This window comes from Macaca fascicularis, chromosome 3 (assembly GCF_037993035.2).
Source record: "Macaca fascicularis isolate 582-1 chromosome 3, T2T-MFA8v1.1".
Classification (NCBI taxonomy): Eukaryota; Metazoa; Chordata; class Mammalia; order Primates; family Cercopithecidae; genus Macaca; species Macaca fascicularis.
The window spans coordinates 126210674-126234016 of record NC_088377.1 but is presented as its reverse complement, the minus strand read 5'-3'; the positions used below and the strand labels follow the sequence as shown (position 1 = coordinate 126234016).

The window sequence follows — 23343 nt, the reverse complement described above, 5'->3', positions numbered from 1 at the left end:
TTTTATTATGTGTTTTGATATCCACTAGGGCCTGATTCTACCCTTATTCTTTTTCAAACTGCTTGTTAGTTTCCATGAAAAATGTAGGTAGGATTTTATTTTTTATTGCCCTGAATTCATAAATTAACTTAGGATAAACTGATATTTGCAGTTATTTAGGAATGTGGATGTCTTCATAATATTAAGGATTTTAATCCTGGAAAATAATATGGCATTGCACTTTCTTCAGGGCTTTTTGTACTCATCACTTAGTTTTATATAGAGAAAAATTCTTTTACATTTATGGCTGGTAATTACTAAGTATTATTTTGATCATTTTGTTGTATTTTCTAAATTGTTTTTGTATATAGGTATTGAGTTTTAAAAGCTATATCACTTTACTGAACTCTTATTAGTTCTAGTAGTTTTTCTGTTAAAGCTGTTGGATTTTCCAAGTAATCAATTGTTTAATCTACAAATAACGACTTCTGGCTTTTCTTTTTCAATAATTTGCAGCGTTTTCTGCATGCCTACTTAATTTATGAGTAAGCTGAAGATGAAGAGTATATTACATTATTTATTTCCTTTTTTTTTTTGAGACAGAGTCTTGCTCTGTCACCCACGCTGGAGTGCGGTGGCCGGATCTCAGCTTACTGCAAGCTCCGCCTCCCAGATTCACGTCATTCTCCTGCCTCAGCCTCCCTAGTAGCTGGGACTACAGGCGCCTGCCACCACGCCTGGCTAATTTTTTGTATTTTTAGTAGAGATGGGGTTTCACTGTGTTAGCTAGGACGGTCTCGATCTCCTGACCTCATGATCTGTCCACCTCAGCCTCCTAAAGTGCTGAGATTAAAGAATGAAATGGTGGCATAGTCATCTCATTGCTAGATGTCTCAAAAATTATACACAGTATCATTTTCCAATATGCAGTCCTACTGTTTTAGGTTTGTTTTATTTAATTTCAGAATACCCTCAAATGAACTTTATAAACTAGCCCAAATAGGAAAGAATATTATGATATCAGAGTGTTTGGATTCCTGGAAAAAAAAATGTGGGGAAGGAGTTATTTATTTGAAACAGTTCTTTCATACTTACTTTATATATAGGCACACACATACATGTTTATTTACTTACTAGTACTAGTGAAATTGAGCAATATTCCAGAATGAATACTATTTAAACCACTGTTTTGCAGTCATAAACCTGGACCTATTAGCAGAAGTAGAGAAGTGATAAATATTAATGAATAATTTCCAGTTATATCTGCCAGTGATTTCCAGGACACATGAGACCCAGGCCCAGCTAACTCTTATTTTATGTGTAAAGCTTGCTCCTATAGGCATTTTCCATTGCAGTATACTCAACTATCAATGTTTTCCAAAAAACTATAGATATGTGTATGTGTGTGTATATATATTTTGGTCTAGGGTCTTATATTTGAAAATATACATTCCTTCTCTTCTGCACTCAAATATGTGAATTTCTGTTTATTCTTCAAGACTCGGGTCAAGTATCTTTGCCTTCACAAAATTCTTTACTTTCTCAGGAAAATTAAAAAAAAATAGTTGGTATATTCTACTTTTATATCAGTTACCACATTTTAAATTGTAAGCTACTAGAAACTATTCCTTCTCCAGTGCCTAGCATGATGTCAAGCATGAGTTTAGAACTCTAAAATATTGTTTAATGAATAAATGTGAATAAGCAATTACTAAAAAATATAAAAGGAAGTGAAAGATCAAAAGGGTTGTCTAAGAGAAAGTTATAAGTATGACAATTTGAAAAGAATATTAGGCCAGGTGTAGGGGCTTAAGCTGGTAATCCCAGCACTTTGGGAGGCCAAGATGGGAGGATTGCTTGAGCCTGGGAATTCAAGACCAGCCTGGGCAATATAGTGAGACCTCGCCTCTACAAAAAAATTTTAAAATTTAGCTGAGTATGATGGCATGTGCCTGTAATCCTAGCTACTCAGGAGGCTACAGTAGGAGAATTACTTGAGCCCAAAAAGCAGAAGCTACAGTGAACCTACCACTGCACTCCAGCTTGGAGTGCAGAGCAAGACCCTGTCTCAATGAAAAAAAAAAGAAAAAAAGAAGAAAAGAAAAAGAGAAATATTAGCATGGGAAACATGCTAATATTTATGAAATATTGTGAAAAGAGAAATAAAAGCACCAACCCCATACTATGGAAATGTGCATTTTGATGCAATAAGGTTGACTATGGTGGAGAAACATGGTAGAGACCAAATAGGGATCCAAGTGGCACGAGGCTATGAAAACATGTTGAAAGTCAGGAAGAAAAACAGTACCCACTCAGGTACAAATCCTACAAATGACACTATTTTGAAAAGCATATACCATTAGGAGCCACATTACATCTGCTCCTATATATGCATATGTATTCTTGGTTTATAAGTTACCATATGTAGAATACAGGAATTACTTGTTTTCCAATAATATAATGTAAAGTGTCCATAGACCAGCAGGGCCAGCTTTGTAGGAAATAGACATAATTTCTTTAATCTTTGGCCTTCTGTTCTGCGTTCTGTTTTTACTGTATCTTTTTATAAATATTATTTTAAAGGCTAATCCTAGACTGTACGATTTTTGGGAGGACACAGTTTCCTTAGACACAGTTTAGATGCATAATAATTATTGAATTTAATTGAAAATGCCAGTGTTTGTTATGTATAATAATTGGACTTGATTAATTATACATGTATTTCTTTCATATATTTCTTCCTGTATTAAGAGAGGGGTTGGACAATTACTTCGGTTCCTTTTAAGATAAACATTTCAGCAGAAATAAGGACAATCAGGTTTCTTATGGCTATATCTGAAGGCCACATTTAGTTGTCTTTTAAATGATGTAGGTAAGAAATAAACAGCTGTCAATATCCTGTTTGCTGTACAGCCCTTGAGCGATATTTTCATAATAATTTCATAGAAAGTTTCAATGATGATTTAACTTAAATGTATATGCAAGTAAAATGAGGGATGACAAAGAGCCCAGGACAGTGTTAGAATGGAGATCAGGTTCAGCAATCCTGTGATTGAGATAGCATGATAATACTGACACACTGCTACTTCAGGGCTAGAGGTTTAGTTTGGTTATTTGCTTAGGTAGCTTCAAGATGCTTTACCTTAGTTTTATTGGGAAACAGCAGAGCGTTGCAGCTAATATGGTATATTCTGATTCTATAAAAGATGATAAATATTGCTATTCACATAATGTGTTCTGTGGCTACTTTGTCTCTTAAAAGTGGTACTATCACTTATACATTTTAAAAATTAGTAAGTTACTTTTATACTGACTCAATTTTCCTTTTCTTAACATCCCAATTGATTTTAAAGGCAAAACAGTTGTTTAGAAGAAATTCATCACGTGAATGTTTAAACTTACATAGTTTGGAATACTTGGCAGTTTCTTTTTTTCTATATTATCATCTTGTTGGCCTCTTACTACAGGTTTTCAACACATACTCCAATGAAGACTATGACAGGAGAAATGATGAAGTTGACCCTGTGGCTGCTTCAGCTGAGTATGAACTTGAAAAACGTGTAGAAAAGCTGGAACTTTTCCCAGTGGAACTAGAGAAAGGTTCGTGAGTGCTACAGTGTTAATATCATTATGTTGCTATGTTAATAATACAGAATTATTTTTCCAAAGTGTAGCCTTTTTTCTAAGGATTAGATAAAATTTTAATTCTCACAGAGGATCTTATATATTAAGTTTCAAAAACAGTTGATATGGATTCTGAGTAGATGGTGGATTGAAAGTTTTACTCCCAACTGAAACCCATCTATCTTAGCTGGCTGGGATGGTGGTTAGGACCAGGGAGGTATGAGTGAGGCCTAATGCTTTGTTGGTATTCCTGGAAAGGGCTGCTACAGCTGAGAGCCCAGAAAGGGCTGGTATATGAGAGCTTGGGGCAGATGGTTGTTTTCTTTTGTTTTGGTGGATAATTGGAAAATTATGTAGATTTTTAATGAAGGCAGTAGAATCCAAGGAAATTTTAACAGTAGGGCTACATCCTCTCCATCTCTGAGGGGAGAAGGTTGAAAGAGAGCAGGGAGAAGAGGGAGCAGAAAGGCTTCCTTCTGATTTCTCTCCCTGGACTAACACCCTGCTGACTGTAGTTACTGCTGACCCATGTGATCAGAGATTGCTATGTAAGATGTAAGATGGGCACCCAAGAACTGAACTGTCACTCAGTGAACAGAGAAATAACACCTCTGAGAGATCTTTGAAAACAAAAGAGTAGAACAAACAGATGATAACTTGAATAACAAGAAAAAAAGAAACAAAAACCTACCCAAGGATATTCAAGCATGGTTTAAAAAAAGACATTTGCAAATGATGCCTCTAACAAAGGACTAATATTCAGAATCTATGAGGAACTCAAATACTCAACAACAACAACAACAACAACAACAAAAGAAACCCATTAATAAGTGGGCAAAGGACACGAACAGGTATTTCTTAAAAGAAGACTTACAAGCAGCCAACAAACATGAAAAAAACACTCCACATCACTAATCATCAGAGAAATGGAAATCAAAACCACAGTGAGACACCATCTCACACCAGTCAGAATGGCTATTATTAATAAGTCAAAAACAACAGATGTTGGTGAGGATGCAGAGAAGAGGAAATGCTTAGATACTGTTGGCGGAATGTAAATCAGTACAATCTCTGGAAAACAGTGTGGAGATTTCTCAAATAATTGAAAATAGAACTATCATTTGACCAAGCACTCCCACTACTGAATATCTACCCAAAGGAAAAGAAATGATATCAAAAAGAGACTTGTATGTTTAACAGAGCACTATTAAATGGAAATAGTCTTGGAAATAGCAAAGTCATGGAATCAACCTAAGTATTCATCAATAGATGACTGGATAAAGAAAATGGAGCATATATACACTATGGACTACTGTGCAGCTATAAGAAAGAATGAAATCATGTCTTTTGCAGCAACATGGTTGGAGCTGGAGGCCATTATCCCTACATGAAATAACTCAGAAACACAAAATTATTTGCTGCATGTTCTCACTTATGAGTGAGAGCTAAACAATGGGTACACATCAACATACAGAGCAGAGTAATACACACTGGGGACTCCAAAAGGTTACCAGGGTGGGAGGGGGATGGGGCTTGACAAATAACCACTTGTCGTACAATGTGAACTATTCATGTGAAGGTTACACTAAAAGTCCAGACCTCACCACTATGCAATATATCCATATACCACACCTGCACATGTACTCCCCTGAATTTATAAAGATTTTTAAAAAGACATTATTGAGCAACTTAGCAACAAGAACAAATTACTTGATTTTGAAATGAAAAATTTCACCAGGAGAATTGAAGAGGTTAGTTGTTGTTGAGACTTAAGTTGGCAATCTAGAAGATGACGTTTAAGAGATGTTCCAAAAAGAATTCTCAAATGACAGAGCAAAAATCCAAGAAAAGTCATGAAAGAGCCCCAATATATAAGTTGTAGGCAACAGAAGGGGAAAATGACAATGGAGAAGGACAGACTAATAATAATCATACAAAAAAAATTTCTTGTCCTTAAAAAAAAAGATCTGAGGCATATATCAGGAAGAGCTTATCCATTTGTGAGTGAGAAGGCTAAATAACCCCAAACTGATCTCACACTTAGGCATAGCCTGGGAAAAAATCCTTATGTTCAAAGGCAAAGTGAAAAATCTTAAAAAATTCCAGACCAAAAAATACCCAAGCAAATAAACAAGCAAAGATACTTGCAAAGGCAAAATAATTAGACTAGCATCAGACTGCAACACTAGAAGCAGGGAGATGTAGAAATAATTTTACATGCCACTGAGGGTGAAAAGGATGGTGATCCAAGAATTCCATATCCATCCTGGTGAAAGAAAGACATCTGCTGCTATCTAAGGATTTAAAGAACACATTGCCTACATACTTTATCTGAGTAATTTACTGTCCAGTTTAGCAGGGAGGGAGGGAAATAAAGAGCAGCTTGTTCAAAACAGCAAAGGCAAGGAAAAAAGAGGTGAAAACTATTAAGTTTTAAACATACAATTGCTTAAATGAAAAAGTATGAAGAATACTAGTCATATTACATCAAACATGACTGATGGATTACTCCTGTTAAAAGACACTTTCATTTGGGGTTAAAGTGAATTAAAGAGTAGTGCTTACATTTTTCATACATTTTTAAATGTAAAAGCCATTCTTAGTTCATGGGCCATACAAACCCAACTGGGCCATCATATTACTTATTTTAGTATAGCAAAAAAACGAGAACAATCCAAATATTCATCAGTGGTAGAAAGGGTCTATAAATTGTAGCATACCTAGGCAATAAAATATTACTGAGCAGTGAAAATGGAGGTGCTACAGTTCATGCAGTAGTATGTATGATTCTTAACATGTTATCGAGGGAAAGTAAAAAATAGCAAACCACAGAAGAAGACATTTAGTGTAATATAATTGCATTTACTTACATTTCAAACCAAGAAAATTAAATAGCATATTGTTTTGGGATACACAAAAGAGTAGTTTTTAAAAAGTAGTATTAAAAAGTAGGGAATGATTAACACAATATTTACTATAATGGTCACTGAGGAAAGAGTCAGGGAGGGATATATAGTGGGCTTTTATGATGTCAGTAATATTCTGTGTCTTTGTACATGGACATTTGTTTTATTTTTATTGTTTAAACGTAATGTTTTGTAGATAAATATTTGCTTAAACTCATTTGTATATTGCCATATTTCATACAAAAAACTAAACTAGATAAATCAAACTAGAAGATAACCAAATCAAATACAATTATTGGAGATTTCAATATATTTCTTTCAGAACTGGACAAATTTATGGACAGAAAACAAAAATCAAGGAGTGGGTTAATACAATGAACTCTATTTCAAGCTGTATTTTAAGAGAAAAAGTTTTATCCTTTGGAAAAAATTTTAAAAGTTCCTTTAATATGAGAATTTGGAAATTACATAATACATTCCTAGGTAGATATTTGATTTAAGAGAAAATTAAAACTCATATCCCAAACCATCTTGGAAAGGATTAAACTTAAAAAGTCTGTAGCACACAGCAAAACCTTTACTCAGAAGAAAAGCTATATCCTTGATTTCTTTCTTTAAAATAAAAAAATTTAAAAAGTAAACAACGGACCTGTCTTAGAAATCAGAAAAAGTAAACCAAATAAACAAACTAGCAAAGAAGAGTAGTATATGTAAAAACAATATTAATAACATAGAAAGGAAAATCTAGTAAAACAAGGTAATAAAAATCCTTTTCATTGAATACATCTATAAAATATATCAATCATAATACTGAGTGGTGAAAATTGAAAGCAAATTTATGCAAACTAGGAATGGAAGACAAATATATAGTGTTACTAGAAAAGATCAGTCAGTCACTGCATTTCTTTCTCAAATGAGGTGTATGCCCAGAAATAATTTATGTCCTAACAAAATTTGAATTACCAGAATCAACTTTAGTAAAATAGACTAATTGCCATAGAAGAAACGAGAATGGCAACGAAAGATAAAACATTAAAATGTTGTCAGAACTAGATGATTCTATTGTACCTTTAAAGAACACATAAAACCAGTGTTATTTAAACTATTTTAGATCGTAGATGATGAAGGAAAACTCTTCATTTCGTTGAAATACCATATAAGTTTACACCCAAAACTAATGTACTACAAAAAAGATTGCCATGGTACAACTACAATTGTGAATATATATTTTAAAATTCTAAATGAAATAAAATATCAAATATAGAAATAGTTAAAGAGAAAAGGCCAGGTACGGTGGCTCATGCCTCTAATCTCAGCATTTTGGGAGGCCGAGGCGGGCAGATCACGAAATCAGGAGGTTGAGACCATCCTGGCTAACCCATGAAACCTCATCTCTACTAAAAATACAAAAAATTAGCCGGGCTTGGTGGCATGCACCTGTAGTCCCAGCTACTCAGGAGGTTGAAGCAGGAGAATCGCTTGAACCTGGGAGGTGGAGGTTGCAGTGAGCCGAGATCGTGCCATTGCACTCCAGCCTGGACGACAGAACGAGACTCTGTCTCAAAAAAAAAAAAAAAAGAAAGACTCATTAAGATCAAATGGGGTTTTAGATACAAGGATCCAGAATGGTTCATTATTCAGAGATTTATCCACATAAAATTTAAAGGAAAAGCCCTTAAATTTTTAAAATTTCATGTTAAATTGATATGAAAAGATGTCAATTTGGTAACATTTACCACTTGAAAGACTCTGTAAATTAGCACGTGATGGAAGCTGCCTAAATTTATGCAAACTGTCGATCTGCAATACAAACAATTCTATTTCTAAATTGAGTAAACACTAAAGATATTTTAATTAAAACTAGAAATCAAATTTGTAATGCCCTTTAAATGAAATGACCAGTATAAATAACAGCAAATAAAAGATGAAAAGCATCACCTTTTGCTGATATATTCATATCCATATATATCTAGAAAACCAAACTGATTCTAATTTAAAATATTAAATTTGGTAAAATAATCTGTGAAGGAAGAGGTTACATCCAAGATATGTATACAAATCATTTTTTTCTATGTAATCACATTAAGAATTTAGAAATGAAAATGGGAAAAATATTTCATTTGCAGTAGCACCAAAACAACAAAATATTTATTACTAAGAAAAACATGGAATTTATCTAAATAAAGTAATAACATCTTTTTGAAAGACATTTCAATTTGAAAGCAAATTGTAAGACAAACCATATTCTTGGATGAGAAGACTCCAAATAGAACTGCCAACAAAGTTGGGTTGGGAGAGGAGAATTGCAAAAAACAGTATTAAAGTTTTTTGGTAAAATTTAAGTCTGGAGAAATTCAGACTTAAGTATGAAAAAGAATATGAATGACTTAATTTACCACATATCTAAATACAATGTAAAGCTTTTGTAATCAGAACAAATTGTATTCAAATGGCAGTTGATTACTGGAACAAAATAGAAAATCCAGAAAAAGATGTTAGTATGTGTGAGAATTTAATATATGACACCCATGATATTTCAGCTTAGAAGTAATTGTGTGCTTTATAAATTGTTCTTGCATAACTGAGCATCTATCTGGAAGAGTCTAAAGTTGGACACCTTCATTATAGCATAGGTAAAAATAAATAACTCTACATGGGTTAAATAATAACATATTGAAGATGTCATAAAGAAAATTCACATGACTGCATGTATCATCTAGGCTTGTGGCAGAAGAGGCTTACCCAAAATGGGAAACCAGAAGTTAGAAAATAAGCTTTGGGCTCCATAGTATGACAATAGTGTCTTCCACAATGACATAGTTCCACTGGCTTTGCCATCATTTTATGGCTGTTTTGCCTTAGTGCTTTGCCTGTCCCTAGGAATGTATAGAGAGGAAGACAGGGTGCAGCTAGGTTCTTGATGGGGCAGCCACAGGAGTAATAAGTGGCCTTTAAGGATGAGGCTCCAGACTTCACTCATCTTAGAGAAAGCTGTACATAAATAAGATGCTGGAGAACATCAGTCTTCTGGTCTCTGTGCGTTGATTGTGCTCTTTGTTGTATTGCCCTTCAGTCATCACGTTGTCCTTGTAGGTAATTTGCATTAGAATTGAGGATGGCTTAAGTTAATATTGCTTTTTCTGCAACTGGATTTTCAGCTCTGCAGATCTTAGTAATTTCCAGTTAAAAGCAATGAGAGGAACAATGGAAGGAAGAAAGAGAATTCTACCAAGACGTGAGTCGAGGCAGAGAAAATGGATTTAGAAACCAAGAAGTAATTTTCACTCAAGATAGTTGCAGGAAGAAATTATTTAATGGTGTGACAGTATGGAGAGTTCACATTTGAGAGGAGCCCTTTGTACAGTAATGAGTATGGGAAAGTTTGACTCACAGCTCTATGTTGGTTTGACATGTGATAAGTTATAATGAAGAGAAACCCTGTGAGTATAATGAAAGTGAGCAAGAATTCAGCAAGAATACCAATACATATAAACACCAGAGATTTCATACAGGAGAGAAATTCTGTGGTATTTTTCAGCGTGGGAGAGGCTACTTTGATCGTCTCTTAAACAACACAAGAACAATACACTGAGGGGAAAAACGTACATGGATGTAAACACTATGGGAAGGCTTTCAGCAATCATTCATCCTTCATCAGTGTGAAAAAAAATTCATTTTCTTGAGAAACCCTATGAATGTGATGAATGTGAATAAGAATTCAGCCATCTGCTAACCTTATACACAGAAGAGAATTCATGGTGGGAGAGAGGAAAACCCTATGCATGTAACCAGTGTGGGAGAGCCTTCAACACACATCTAACCTTCATGTACACAAGAAATCTCATTCTGTGGAGAAATTTTAAAACTATAACGAATGTAGAAAAGTCTTTAACAAGATAAATCCTCTTGATGAAATCAGTCTTTATACCAGAGAAACAATTTGAATAAATAGGAGAAATCACATGTATATAAACATTCTAAATGTAATGGATGAGGAAAGTCTTCAGAGATTATTTATGTTAGTCAACATTAAAGTTTTCACACTAAAGAGATACCTATGCCTAGAATCAATGTGGAAGTGCCTTCAGCAGGGGTTTGCATGAGGAAGCTCATCCAGGGGAAACACTGTACAGATTCCTTTAGCATACAGCTGAGCAAACAAATCACACTTTTGCCAAGTGACATCTTTTAAAACGTATATAGAATAAAAATGTAAGATTGTCAGGTGTACTTGGAAATACTTCAGGCATAAGCTGGTGGTAAGTAATAATGTATGAGATGAACCTTCATCCAAAGAATACTGATTACAAGAATCCTGACTGGGTATGGTGGCTCATATCCATAATCCCAGCACTTTGGGAGGCTGAGGCAGGAGATTGCTTGAGCCCAGGAGTTTGAGACCAGCCTGGGCAACATGATGAAACCCTGTCTGTACAAAAAAAAAATACAAAAAATTGCCCAGATGTGATGGCACATGCATATAGTCCCAGCATCTTGGAGGCTGAGGTGGGAGATCACCAGAACCCAGGAGGTTGAGGCTGCAGTGAGCCATGATGACATCACTGCACTCCAGCCTGATCAACAGAGTGAGACCTTGTCTCAGAAAAAAAAAGAAAAGAAAGAAAAAAAGAAAAAATACTTAAGAAAGTAAAGGTTATTGCTGAAAAGTCTTTTAAAAGTGTCATTCTGTTGAGTATATGGACCAGTATTTCTTTAATAATCCAGTGCTGTTGATTAATTAGTATTTTTATGCTACTAGTAAAGCATGATTACAAAGACTTGAGACTATCAGAAAATAACCTTGAACTTTAACTAAAACATGTGGCACACAATATAGTGTACCTTTTATATATTCACAGAAAGGACAAATGGAAATATGGATAAACACGTGATTTGTAAGTGAATTTAAAAAAAAAACTGTTACACAGTATTGTTCATAGGACAAATAAAATGGAAACAAAAGTGAGTACCTATGAATACAGAATGTTTGGATACATGATGATGCCATCTCACCATGAAATATTATTCAGTCATTAGAAATAATTTAGAGCTATGAACATTGAGGACATTGATATCCATGACATATTTTTTTATTTTTTATTTTTTTGTCTTTTTTTTAGACAGGGTCTCGCTGTGTTGCCCATGGTGGAGCGCAGTGGCATGATCTCAGCTCACTGCAACCTCTGCCTCCCAGGCTCAGGTGATCCTCCCACCTCAGTCCCCAAACAGCTGGGACTACAGGTGTGCCCCACCATGCCCAGCTAAGTTTTCTATTTGTAGTAGAGACAGGGTTTCACCATGTTGCCCAGGCTGGTCTTGAACTCCTGGGCTCAAGGGATCCTCCCACCTCAGCCTCCCAAAGTGATGGGATTACAGATGTGAGCCACTGTGCCCAGATGCTTCATTGGTTTTTAAAAAGTAAGCTGTAAAGAGAAGTAGTTGTAATCTCACTTGTGTAAGCAAATAACAAGGAAAAACAAGCTCTATATATACACACACACACGTATATATATTATATATATATACACACGCACATTCATATATGTCTAAGTGAATGTATGGATGTATTATAGTTTTTGATGAGTATATATTCTTGGGTATAGAAGCACAGAGGAAAGTACTCAAATACACATACTATCTTATTATTTTTTTTTTTTTGAGACAGAGTCTCACTCTATTACCCAGGCTGGAGTGCAATGGCACGATCTTGGCTCACTGCAACCTCCGCCTCCTGGGTTCAAACGATTCTCTTGCCTCAGCCTCCAGAGTAGCTGGGACTACAGGTGCCTGCCACCACACCCAGCTAACTTTTTGTATTTTTAGTAGAGACAGGCTTTCACCATGTTGCCTAGGATGGTCTTGAACTCCTGGCCTCAAGCCATCCACCTGCCTCAGCCTCCCAAAGTTCTGGGATTACCGACGTAAGCCACTGCACCCAGCCACATGTGCTATCTTATTAACATGAATAAACAAGTAAAGAAGAAAAGACCATATAAATGAAGGAGGAATTCCAGATACGTTATGATCACATTTATTTAAAATTATATGTTTGAATGTGTGTACTCTTACGCCTAAAATAATTCATTGCATTATTTAGAGAATCTAAGTTTTAAGGCAGAGTGACTATTCAATAACAAAGTTGTTACCTTTTCTTGAGACCACAATGCATTACCAACAGTAGTAGTAAAATGATGCTAAATGCATGGGCCTTTTGGAGGCTCTCATTAGATACCCTTACTGCCTACCTTAGAAAATAATTCTGCTAAATCAAGCATGTTATTCTCCTATCCATAAGGAAAAATAAAATTAGAGACAGCAAATAGTTCTCACCAGCTAATTGCAGACTAGTGTAAAACTTAGGTTGTTTCACCTCCCTGCTTTTTTTCTTTTTAATAGATGAGGATGGTCTTGGTATAAGTATTATTGGAATGGGTGTTGGAGCAGATGCTGGACTTGAAAAGCTGGGAATATTCGTCAAGACGGTAACAGAAGGTGGTGCTGCTCAACGGGATGGCAGGTAAATTAAGGACTGTTGTTAACTTAAAATCTTTAGGGAACTTTCCTGTAAGTTTCTTTCAGTTGTAGCTTTTTGCTTTTGTTTGTTGATTTTTTAGGACAGAATTTCAGGTTTCTCAGATATGAGAAATCTTAAAACACTTATATTATTTTCTGATATGCAGGCAAAATATCTGCTTTCTTTAATTTATATTAGGTAAATGAGTGGGTAGATCTATCAGTCTATACCTGTCTTTATCCATTCATCTATCTGGTGGGAAGTGGGCAGAAACATGGGTGTATATAGTTGAGAATGTGTACTATGGAGGTCAGCACATAGTTTCACTTCAGAAATATTGAAAGAAATGATAATAGTTCTGGCATCTTAAAAAAATGACACAGGTATATGGTAAGTTAGGGACTTTAATTCTGTATTGTTGGTAATTCTGAAGGTCAGTGTTTCTCCAAATACATTTATGTAAAAACACAGATTCTTGGGTACACCTAAACCAGTAGAATTAAAATCTCCAGTAGAGGAGTCTGGCAGTCTGCACCTTGGATAATTCTAGTACACAGCAGAGCATCCAGATAATCACTGTTTTGTCTTAGCTTTCATAATCTCAAGCTCTATCTATCTATCTATCTATCTAGGGCCAAGATTTTGATTAACCCTCATACTTGGCTCTTATATATCAGGGTGGGGCTAGAAGCAGAAGGTGGTGTCTTAGTTTGTTTTGTGCTGCTGTGGCAGAATACCTGGGACTGGGTAATTTATAATGAACAGAAATTTATATGACTCATGGTTCTGGAGGCTGGGAAGTCCAAGATTAAGGGGTGACATCTGATGAGGACCCTGCAGGTGAATCATCCAATGGTAAAAGGTGCAAAGGCCAAGTGAGAGAGAGCAAGAAGGGGCAAAACTTGCTTTTATAACAAATGCATTCTCAAAGAAATAAGTCCACTTCCACGATAGTGACATTAATCTACTTGTGAGGGCAGTGCCCTATGACCTAATCACCTTTTCAAGGTCTCGCCTCTTAACACTGTTGCGTTAAGGATGGTTTTCAACACATAACATTCAAACCATAGCAGTTGGCAATATAATAAAAGTAGACCCAAATGTATGACTGCTAAATTCAAAGAAATATTATGTTGTTTTATGTACATTTAATGAATAGCTTTAAATTTTTTTATGTTTAAGTATGTATCATTTGACCATCTTATCAGGGAATAATAAAGCATGTTGGAAAGACTTTGTGAATGTCTGAGGAGACCCAGAGCAGCATTTTTTTTTTTTTTGAGATGGCATCTTGTTGTGTTGCCTAAGCTGGAGTGCAATGGCATGATCTCTGCTCACTGCAACGTCCACTTCCCAGGTTCAAGTGATTCTCCTACCTCAGCCTTCTGAGTTGCTGGGACCACAGGCGTGGACCACCATGCCCAGCTAATTTTTGTATTTTTAGTGGAAACGGTTTCACCATGTTGGTCAGGATGGCCTTGAACTCCTGACCTCAAGTCACCTCAAGATCCATCTGCCTTGGCCTCCCAAAGTGCTGGGATTACAGATGCGAGCCACTGCGCCTGGCCCATTGTTTCTGTTTTAATCCTAAAAATGCATATTGATACCCACTGATAGTTCTCAAAGAGAGCTAAATTGATTTATGTAAATAGAAAACCACACCTTATTACATCTTCTTTTCCGTGAAGTTAGGGATAACATCTTAGTCAGTAGCTTTGTATTCTTATAGCACTTAGTATAATGCTTTGCATAGAGAAGGTTTGAAATAAATCTTTTGAGTGAACATTCAGCTGACTACATTTAAAACAAAGAATGTGGAATATGACTATCTTGTGTCTTAAAGTAACTTACTAACAGTCTTCCTCCTTTTCAGAGTAGTTAAGGAAATAACCTCTTTGTGCCCCTTTAATAAATTATAGATAATGGTGGTAGTATTTCCAGTTATTAATTTACCACATTTCTTCCAAGAGAGCTAAAACTTGTTTGTAAAATATATCGCATTTCTTATTAAGTTTGATGAAAAATTTAAGATGGTGGGAAATAATGCTATCGTTAGTATTCAAACATGCTTAATTATTATGAACCATCCAGAAAGCCAAATCAAAGTACAACTTGATTAAAAGAACAAAAAATCAGAATATTTTACATTCATAGCCATGTAACACGTGTCCTGAAAGAGAAAAGAAAGAAAAAGAAAATTTTGCACTTAGTAGTTAGCCAATTCCTGTTGTTCTAAACATAGACATAGTTATTTTTCCCTCAATCGTTTTAAAATTAGGTTTGTTTTCTATTAATCTATTTACTCATTATTTATTCTTCTACATGGTTTCATTATTTATAACTATATTAGAACTCAGCTTTACCAGTCACAGTGTACATTTATTTCCTCAGTTCTTTTAAATGAGTATTTTCCTAGTATACTAATCCTGTTGTTGTTATAATAGGTGCTTAAAAAATGCCTCAGTGAATATATTAAGACAGGCAACTTGGGCCAGGCAAGGTGGCTCATGCTTGTAATCCCAGCACTTTGGGAAGCTGAGGCAGGTGGATCACCTGAGGTCTGGAGTTCGAGACCAGCCTGGCCAACATGGTGAAACCCCGTCTCTACTAAAAATTCAAAAATTGACTGGCCGTGGTGGTGGGCACCTATAATCCCAGCTACCCAGGAGGCTGAGGCAGGAGAATCGCTTGAATCGAGGAAGTAGAGGTGGCACTGAGCCAAGATTGTGCCATTGCGCTCCAGCCTAGGTGACAGAATGAGACTGAGTCTCAAAAAAACAAAACAAAACAAAAAAAACCTTGATATGATGGAATGGATAGAATCTTTAAGATAATGTAACCGGGAGCCTTCATTCCATTCCTCTACTTATCTTCTGGGGATATCGAACAAATTACTTAATTTTCATGTTATCTACATTGTGGGTTGTGGTAAGCATTAACTAAGTTTGTGTGAATAAGCATTAACTAAGTTTGTGTGAATAACCTTCCACAGTGCTATTTGTATATATGAAACTGTTCTTGAGCCAAGTAAGAGTAAGCTTGAAACTTAATTTAAAAAGTAGTTATTATGGGAAAAGCCTCGTGGAAAACAATTAAAGGTGTACAACATAAGTACAGAATCAAAATTTTAGAGGTCACAGAAACTTCAGAGTTCTTATAATCAACACATTTTCTTGTTTATTAATAAGAAAATTGAGGGTGGTTGTATACGTGCATATGTGTGTGGGTATAAGAAAATGAGAAAATAAAATGATTATTATACTTACAACAGATTTATATCTTTTAAATTATTATTTCTACCACTACTGGTGTGCTCATTTGCACAGTGTTTACTGTTTACTGATGTTTACTATTTAAAAGGTAGCAACATACAAAAATTACACAAAGTGCACTTCCTCTAGTCAATAATACATTTTAAGTTATATATACTTACTGATATAGAAAAATATTCCATTAAGGATTTACAAAATCTTAATGATTAATATGATGCCATTCTTGTGTAGGGTATATATTCTATTTCTTCTTTTCTCTGTCTCTGTTCCTTTTTGTCCTTATCTCTCAGTCATTCTCTTTCTGAAAAAGTCTAAAATTAATACATACAAAAATGTTGAACGGCTCTAGTTGTATGGATTTAAAAAAAATTTTGGCTGGTATAGAATATCAAATTTTGTAGAGAATATATACGACTTGTGTATAGTTTCTCAAAACTAAAAATGATAAGGTTTCCACCCCAAGGAAATTACTCATCAGACCTCATTTATTGACGGAATTAAAGTTCTGGGTTAGATATTCTGTAAGGTAGTTCCTTTTAGCCTTGAAAGGATAAGATTCTTTATTATTGTTTTCTAGCTGCTTTAGATTCTTAATAACTCTTTCTATTTAAGAAAATTTGTTTCAATTTAATCTCAGATTTAGTCATACCTCCTTCAAGGAATGTTAAATGAGCATACATGTATATATAGAGGACGTTTTTTCTCCCCCTCCTCCCTCCTTCCTGCCCCCACAAGAAGCTTTTTCATTGTGATTGTTTGTATTCCTGCTTAAATGGCTTGTAAACTCTCACCACATTTTGAGTACTTTAAAAAATTTGCGGTGGATATTTATCCTCCTGAGTTTATCCAGTATAGTTGAAAAGTGTTGACCCTTCATTATTCTTTGATATGATCTCTTACCTTCAAAATTTTCTTTCGTCAAGCTTTTCATGTGTGTACTTTCTCCTTTGATGCCTTAAACTTAGAGTGTACTCAGTAAATATTTGTTGAATGAGTGAATCCTTGTGCTTTAATCACTTTTTATTTTTATTTTTTATTTTTAGAGGCGAGGTCTCACTATGTTGCCCAGACTGACCTCAACCTCTTGGGCTCAAGTGAACTCTCCACCTCAGCCTCCCAAGTAACTGGGAGTATAAGCGAGTGCCACCATGCGGGGCTTTTAATCACTTTTGAAACCTTTTCTTGGGCTTATCATTTTTCTCTGTTTTGTTTTTGTGCTACCTGCCTTTTACAGAGTGGCTTATAATTTAGTTGAATGACATGACAGTCATTTCTATTTCCTGTTTCATTTCTATTTCCTGTTTCATTTCTAAATTTTTAGTAAAATAATATTAAATATACTATTAGTTTTTGTTGTCATAAATGTAATTTTTGGGATTGCACACAGGACACTTTCACACACTAGTGATTTTCCAGTCCTCGTTCATGATTCCTTAAAGCAAAATTAGTTTCATAAAAACAACTCAAAATGCTGAATTGTAGAGTAAATCACATGGATGGTAACTGACAAAGGATGTTAATAATGCTGTGCTAAATTAGAGGCAAATAAAAAATCCATTTTGGATCCACTTTGTTTTTGGGTCCTGTTTTTGTTTCACAAGCTTTTGCTCATCATCATTTTCAATCACTGTCCTTTTCAATTTTACTGGAAGAGATACCAAATATGAAATTAAGGTTCTATGTAGTTTATCCTCATTCAATTATTGATTTTTAAATGATTTTAATTGTTTTTTCCCCCATCTTTTGGGATATACTAACATATACAATAGATAAAGAGTCCCATTCTTTTGCTTATCTAACTGCAGCAAACTTACCCCCTCTTAGGACCCATCTTTGCCTGAAGTACCCTCCAGCCTAAGAGAACCCTGGATGGAAACTTGTTTTAATTGATTCTGTCATGGTTCCCCAGTCGATGGTTTCCTCTCTGTGCACACACTCTCATGTTAGTCTTCTAATAAAATATTTGGCCTATTCACCCCTTAGGTTTGGGCTGTTACTGCTTTGGCATGTATTTTCACAATTTTCACATACATTTAAAACTTCAGTATCTAGCATTTTGAGGAAGATCTCTGTTGACCAAAGTTCATTAATGTTGCTCCAGCTGGTCTCCCTGTCATTCTTCTTTGGTGGCTTTGTTGACAAAAGCCCCATGAGGTAGGGTTATTGTTTTTTCCCTTCCCAGAAACATTGTATCAATAAGTAACTATCCAGTAACATTAAACAAACCCTAGAATAATCCAATTTATGTATTTTCATTAGCCTTATCCCTATTGATTCTGGTTTTCAGAATTGCAGGATCTCAGCAATATCATAGTGAGACTGAAGAAAAGTGCTGTTGTGCACTTTTGTTTATGGTAAGCACATGGAAACTATTGAGAAACTGGCCAGGATGAGATGGTTTTTACAAACTAGCCAGGTATGTTCCCGTAAATTCCATTCCAGTGGACAGTATTTCCAGGGGAAACAGACTATTTCCTCTGCTATCCTGGAAAATTTTTGAAAAGTTTAGATAATCCATAGAACTGGTTATTCTTTGTAGTCTGGGATGGTCTGATACAGAGCTCTGTCTAGGTATTCTTTTGTTTTTAACCACTGACAGTCTTCCCTTGTCTTTTCTGGGCTTTTCATTACAGCTAAGATTTGAGAGAGATTATCAGTGTTACTGTTCTATGAGTTTGCATCTAAAAGTTGTCTTCTCATGAGAAAAGATACAAGCAAAGTGGATATTAGACACCAGAAAAATTTTCCCATCACAGTAACCATTTTTATATTTAATACTATGCTGGCTCATGTTCTAGTGAGTTGTAGGAGCCGTCTATAATGGGAATAAACCTGAACCGCTGCCTTTTTAATCCATTATTCCCCTCATCTCCCACCCAATCCTCTTTATCTCTCCCTCCTCTTCTCCCCATTTTTAGTTTCTTGAACTTGTCTCCACCTTAATCATTACAGTTTACCTCCATGAAAAGGTAAATTGAAAAGCCGCTTATATAGCAAACTCCATAGAACTCCACTTCTCTTCCTCCCTCCCTCACTCACTCTTTACAAAAATGTTGAAGATGTTTTTATTTCCTTATTTTTTAATTGTTTATCAGATTTTCAAATTTTTTCTTTAATGAATGTATCACTTTGAAATGAGAAAAGAATTTAAATGGACATACTTTTGACGAAAAAAACGATCAAATATCATGAAGCTTTATTTGTCCCCCTTAATGTTTTCAGTATTAAGGTAGACAGGAAGAACTATGTAGAATCAGTATTTTAGTCATAGGATTCCTCTTTTTTACATTGATCTCTGACCTCTGAATGCAAAGAGCAAATCCAGCCAAAAGTCTTATTTTTACTGTTTCTGTTACATGGGATACTTTGCATCTTGTATCTCTTCTTTCTTCTTTTTTCTTTTTTTTTTTTTTTCCAACTTTTATTTTAAATTCAGGAGGTACATGTGCACTTTCGTTAACTGGGTATATTGTGTCATGCTAAGGTGTGGGGGAATGAATGATCCCATCACCCAGGTACTGATCATAGTACCCAATAGTTAATTTTGCAATCCTTGCCTCCCTCTCTTGCTCTTCCCTCTATTAGTTCCCAGTTTCTCTTGTTGTCATCTTTATGTCCATGAGTACCCAGCATTTAACTCCCACTTATAAGTGAGAATATGTAGTATTTGGTTTTCTTTTCCTGCATTAGTTTGCTTAGGATGATGGCCTCCAGTCGCATCCTTGTTGCTGTAAAGGACATTATTTCATTCTTTTTTATAGGTATATAGTATTCCATAATGCATATGTGCAACATTTTCTCTGTCTAGTCCACTGTTAGTGGACACCTAGGTTGGTTCTGTGTCTTTGCTGTCATTAATAGGTTTGCAGTGAACATGCGAGTGCATGTGTCTTTTTGGTAAAACAATTTGTTTTCTTTTGGATATCTACCAGTAATGGGATTGCTGGATTGAATGGTACTTCTGTGTTCTTTGAGAAATCTTTAAACTGCTTGCCACAGTGACTGAACTAATTTGCATGCCCACCAACAGCGTATAACCATTCCCTTTTCTCCATAGCCTCACCAGCATCTGTTGTTCTGACTTTTTAATAATAGCCATACTGATTGGTGTGAAATGATATTTCGTTGAGGTTTTGATTTGCATTTCCCTGATGATTAGTGATATGGAGCATTTTTTAATATGTTTGTTGGCTGCTTGTATGCCTTCTTTTGAGAAGTGCTGTTTATGTCTTTTGCCCATTTTTAAATTGGGTTATTTATTGCTTGTTCAATTGTTTAAGCTCTTTATAGATTCTGGGTATTAGACTTTTGTCAGATGCATAGTTTGCAAATACTTTCTCCCATTCTGTAGCTTGTCTGTTTACTCTGCTGATAATTTATTTTGCTGCACAATCTCTTTAATTAGGTCCCACTCATCAAGTTTTCTTCTCTTTTCTGTTTCTTGTTTGTTTGTTTGTTTTTTGTTTGTTTGTTTTGAGATGGAGTTTCACTTTTGTTGCCCAGGCTAGAGTGCAATGGTGTGATCTTGGCTCACTGCAACCTCCGCCTCCTGGGTTCAAGCGATTCTCCTGCTTCAGCCTTCTGAGTAGCTGGAATTACAGGCACAGGCACCTGCCACCACACCTGGCTAATTTTTGTATTTTTAGTAGAGACAGGGTTTACCATGTTGTTCAGGCTGGTCTCGAACTCCTGACCTCAGGTGATCCACCTGGCTCAGCCTCCCAAAGTGCTGGGCTTATAGGCATGAGCCACTGTGCCCCATCTTTTGTTGCAGTTTCTTTTGAGGACTTAGTCATAAGTTCTTTCCCAAGGCCAGTGTCCTAAATGGTGTTTCCTAGGTTTTCTTCTAGGATTCTTATAGTCTGAAGTCCTATGTTTAAATCTTTAATCCATCTAGAGTTAATTTTTTGTATACAATGAAAGCTAGGGGTTCAGTTGCATTCTTCTGAGCATGACTAGTTAGCTGTCCCAGCACTATTTATTGCATAGGGAGTCCTTTCTCCCTTGCTTATTTTTGTTAATTTTGTCAAAGATTAGAAGTCTGTAGGTGATAGAGTTTGGCTGTGTCCCCACCCAAATCTCATCTTGAATTGTAAGTCCCACAATTCCCACATGTTGTGGGAAGAACCTGGTGGGAGGTGATTGAATTTTGGGGGTGGGTCACTCCTACATTGTTGTTGTGATAGTGAATGAGTGTCATGAGATCTGATGGTTTTAAAAAGGAGAGATTCTCTGCACAAGCTCTTCTCTTGTTTGCTGGCATGTGAGATATTCATTCACCTTCTGCCATGAATGTGAGACCACCCCACCCACATGGAACTGTAAGTCCAATAAACCTTTTTCCTGTATAAATTACCAAGTCTCAGGTATGTCTTTATCAGCAGTGTGAAAACAGACAAATACAGTCAGCTGTTACCAGTAAAGTATGATATTGCTGAAAAGACCCCCAAAAATGTGGAAGCGACTTTGGAACTGGACAACAGGCAGAGGTTGAAACAGTTTGGAGGGCTCAGAAGAAGACAAGAAAATGTGGGAAAATTTGGAACTTCCTAGAGACTTGTTGAATGGCTTTGACCAAAATGCTGATAGTGATATGAACAACAAGGTCCAGGCTGAGGTGTTCTCAGATGGAGATGAAGAACTTGTTGGGAATGGGAGAAAAGGTGACTCTTGTTATGTTTTAGCAAAGAGACTGGTGTCATTTTGCCCCTGCCCTAGAGATCTGTGGAACTTTGAACTTGAGAGAGATGATGTAGGGTATCTGGCAGAAGAAATTTCTAAGCAGCAAAGCCTTCAAGAGGTGACTTAGGTGCTGTTAAAGGCATTCAGTTTCAAAAGGGAAACAGATTAAAAGTTTGGAAAATTTGCAGCCTAACAATGAGAAAAGAAAATCCCATTTCCTGAGGTGAAATTTAAGTCAGCTGCAGAAATTTGCACAAGTAACAAGTGGCTGGATGTTAATCCCCAAGACATTGGGGAAAATGTCTCCAGGGCATATCAGAAGTCTTCAAGGCAGCCCCTCCCATCACAGGCTGGGAGGCCTAGGAGGAAAAGCGGTTTCATGGGCTGGGCCTACGGTCCCCATGCTGCTTGCACCCTAGGGACTTGGTGTCCTGTTTCCCAGCCATTCCAGCTGTGGCTGAAAGGGGCCAAGGTAGAGCTTGGGCTGTGGCTTCAGAGGGTGCAAGCCCTAAGCCTTGGCAGCTTCCGTATGTTGTTGAGCCTGCGAGTGGACAAAGTCAAGAATTGGGGTTTGAGAACCTTTGCCTAGATTTCAGAGGAGGTATGGAAATGCCCGGATGCCTAGGCGGAAGTTTGATGCAGGTGTGTAGCTCTCATGGAGAACCTCTGATAGAGCAGTGTGGGAGGGAAATGTGGGGTCGGAGTGCTCACACAGAATTCCTACTGGGGCACTGCCTAGTGGAGCTATGAGAAGAGGGCCACCATCCTCCAGACCTCAGATGGGTACATCCTCTGAGAGCGTGCATTCTATGCCTAGAAAAGCCACAGACACTTAACACCAGCCCATGAAAGCAGCTGGGAGGGAGGCTGTACCCTACAGAGCCACAGGGGTGGAGCTTCCGAAGACCATGGGAACCCACCTCTTATATCATGTGACCTGGATATGAGACATGGAGTCAAAGGAGGTCATTTTGGAACTTTAAGATTTGCCTGCCCTGCGGGATTTCAGACTGCATGGGGCCTGTAACCCCTTTGTTTTGGCCAGTTTCTTGCATTTGGAACAGCAGTATTTAACCAATGCCTGTACCCCCATTGTATCGAGGAAGTAACTAACTTGCTTTTGATTTTACAGGCTCTTAGGCAGAAGGGACTTGCCTTGTCTCAGATGAGATGTTGGACTGCGGACTTTTGAGTTAATAGTGAAATGAGTTAAGACTTTAGGGGACTGTTTGGAAGGTGTAATTGGTTTTGAAATGTCAGGACATATTATTTGACAGGGGCTGGGGCAGAATGATATGGTTTGTCTGTGTCCCCACCCAGATCCCCTCTTGAGTTGTAACTCCCACAATTCCCACATGTCGTGGGA

At 36.4% G+C, this 23343-nt stretch overlaps 1 protein-coding gene across 29 annotated transcripts in view; it reads left to right on the top strand.

Annotated features, from left to right (window-relative positions):
• Window positions 1–23343, top strand: part of PPP1R9A (protein phosphatase 1 regulatory subunit 9A) — a 389269-nt gene that overhangs the window by 201829 nt on the left and 164097 nt on the right. For all 29 annotated transcript variants that reach the window (XM_074035497.1, XM_065542316.2, XM_074035502.1 and 26 more), the window contains exons 2-3: window positions 3447–3579; window positions 12906–13026. In XM_074035497.1, the coding sequence (XP_073891598.1) occupies window positions 3447–3579; window positions 12906–13026 (254 nt within the window). The remainder of the gene's footprint in view (window positions 1–3446; window positions 3580–12905; window positions 13027–23343) is intronic.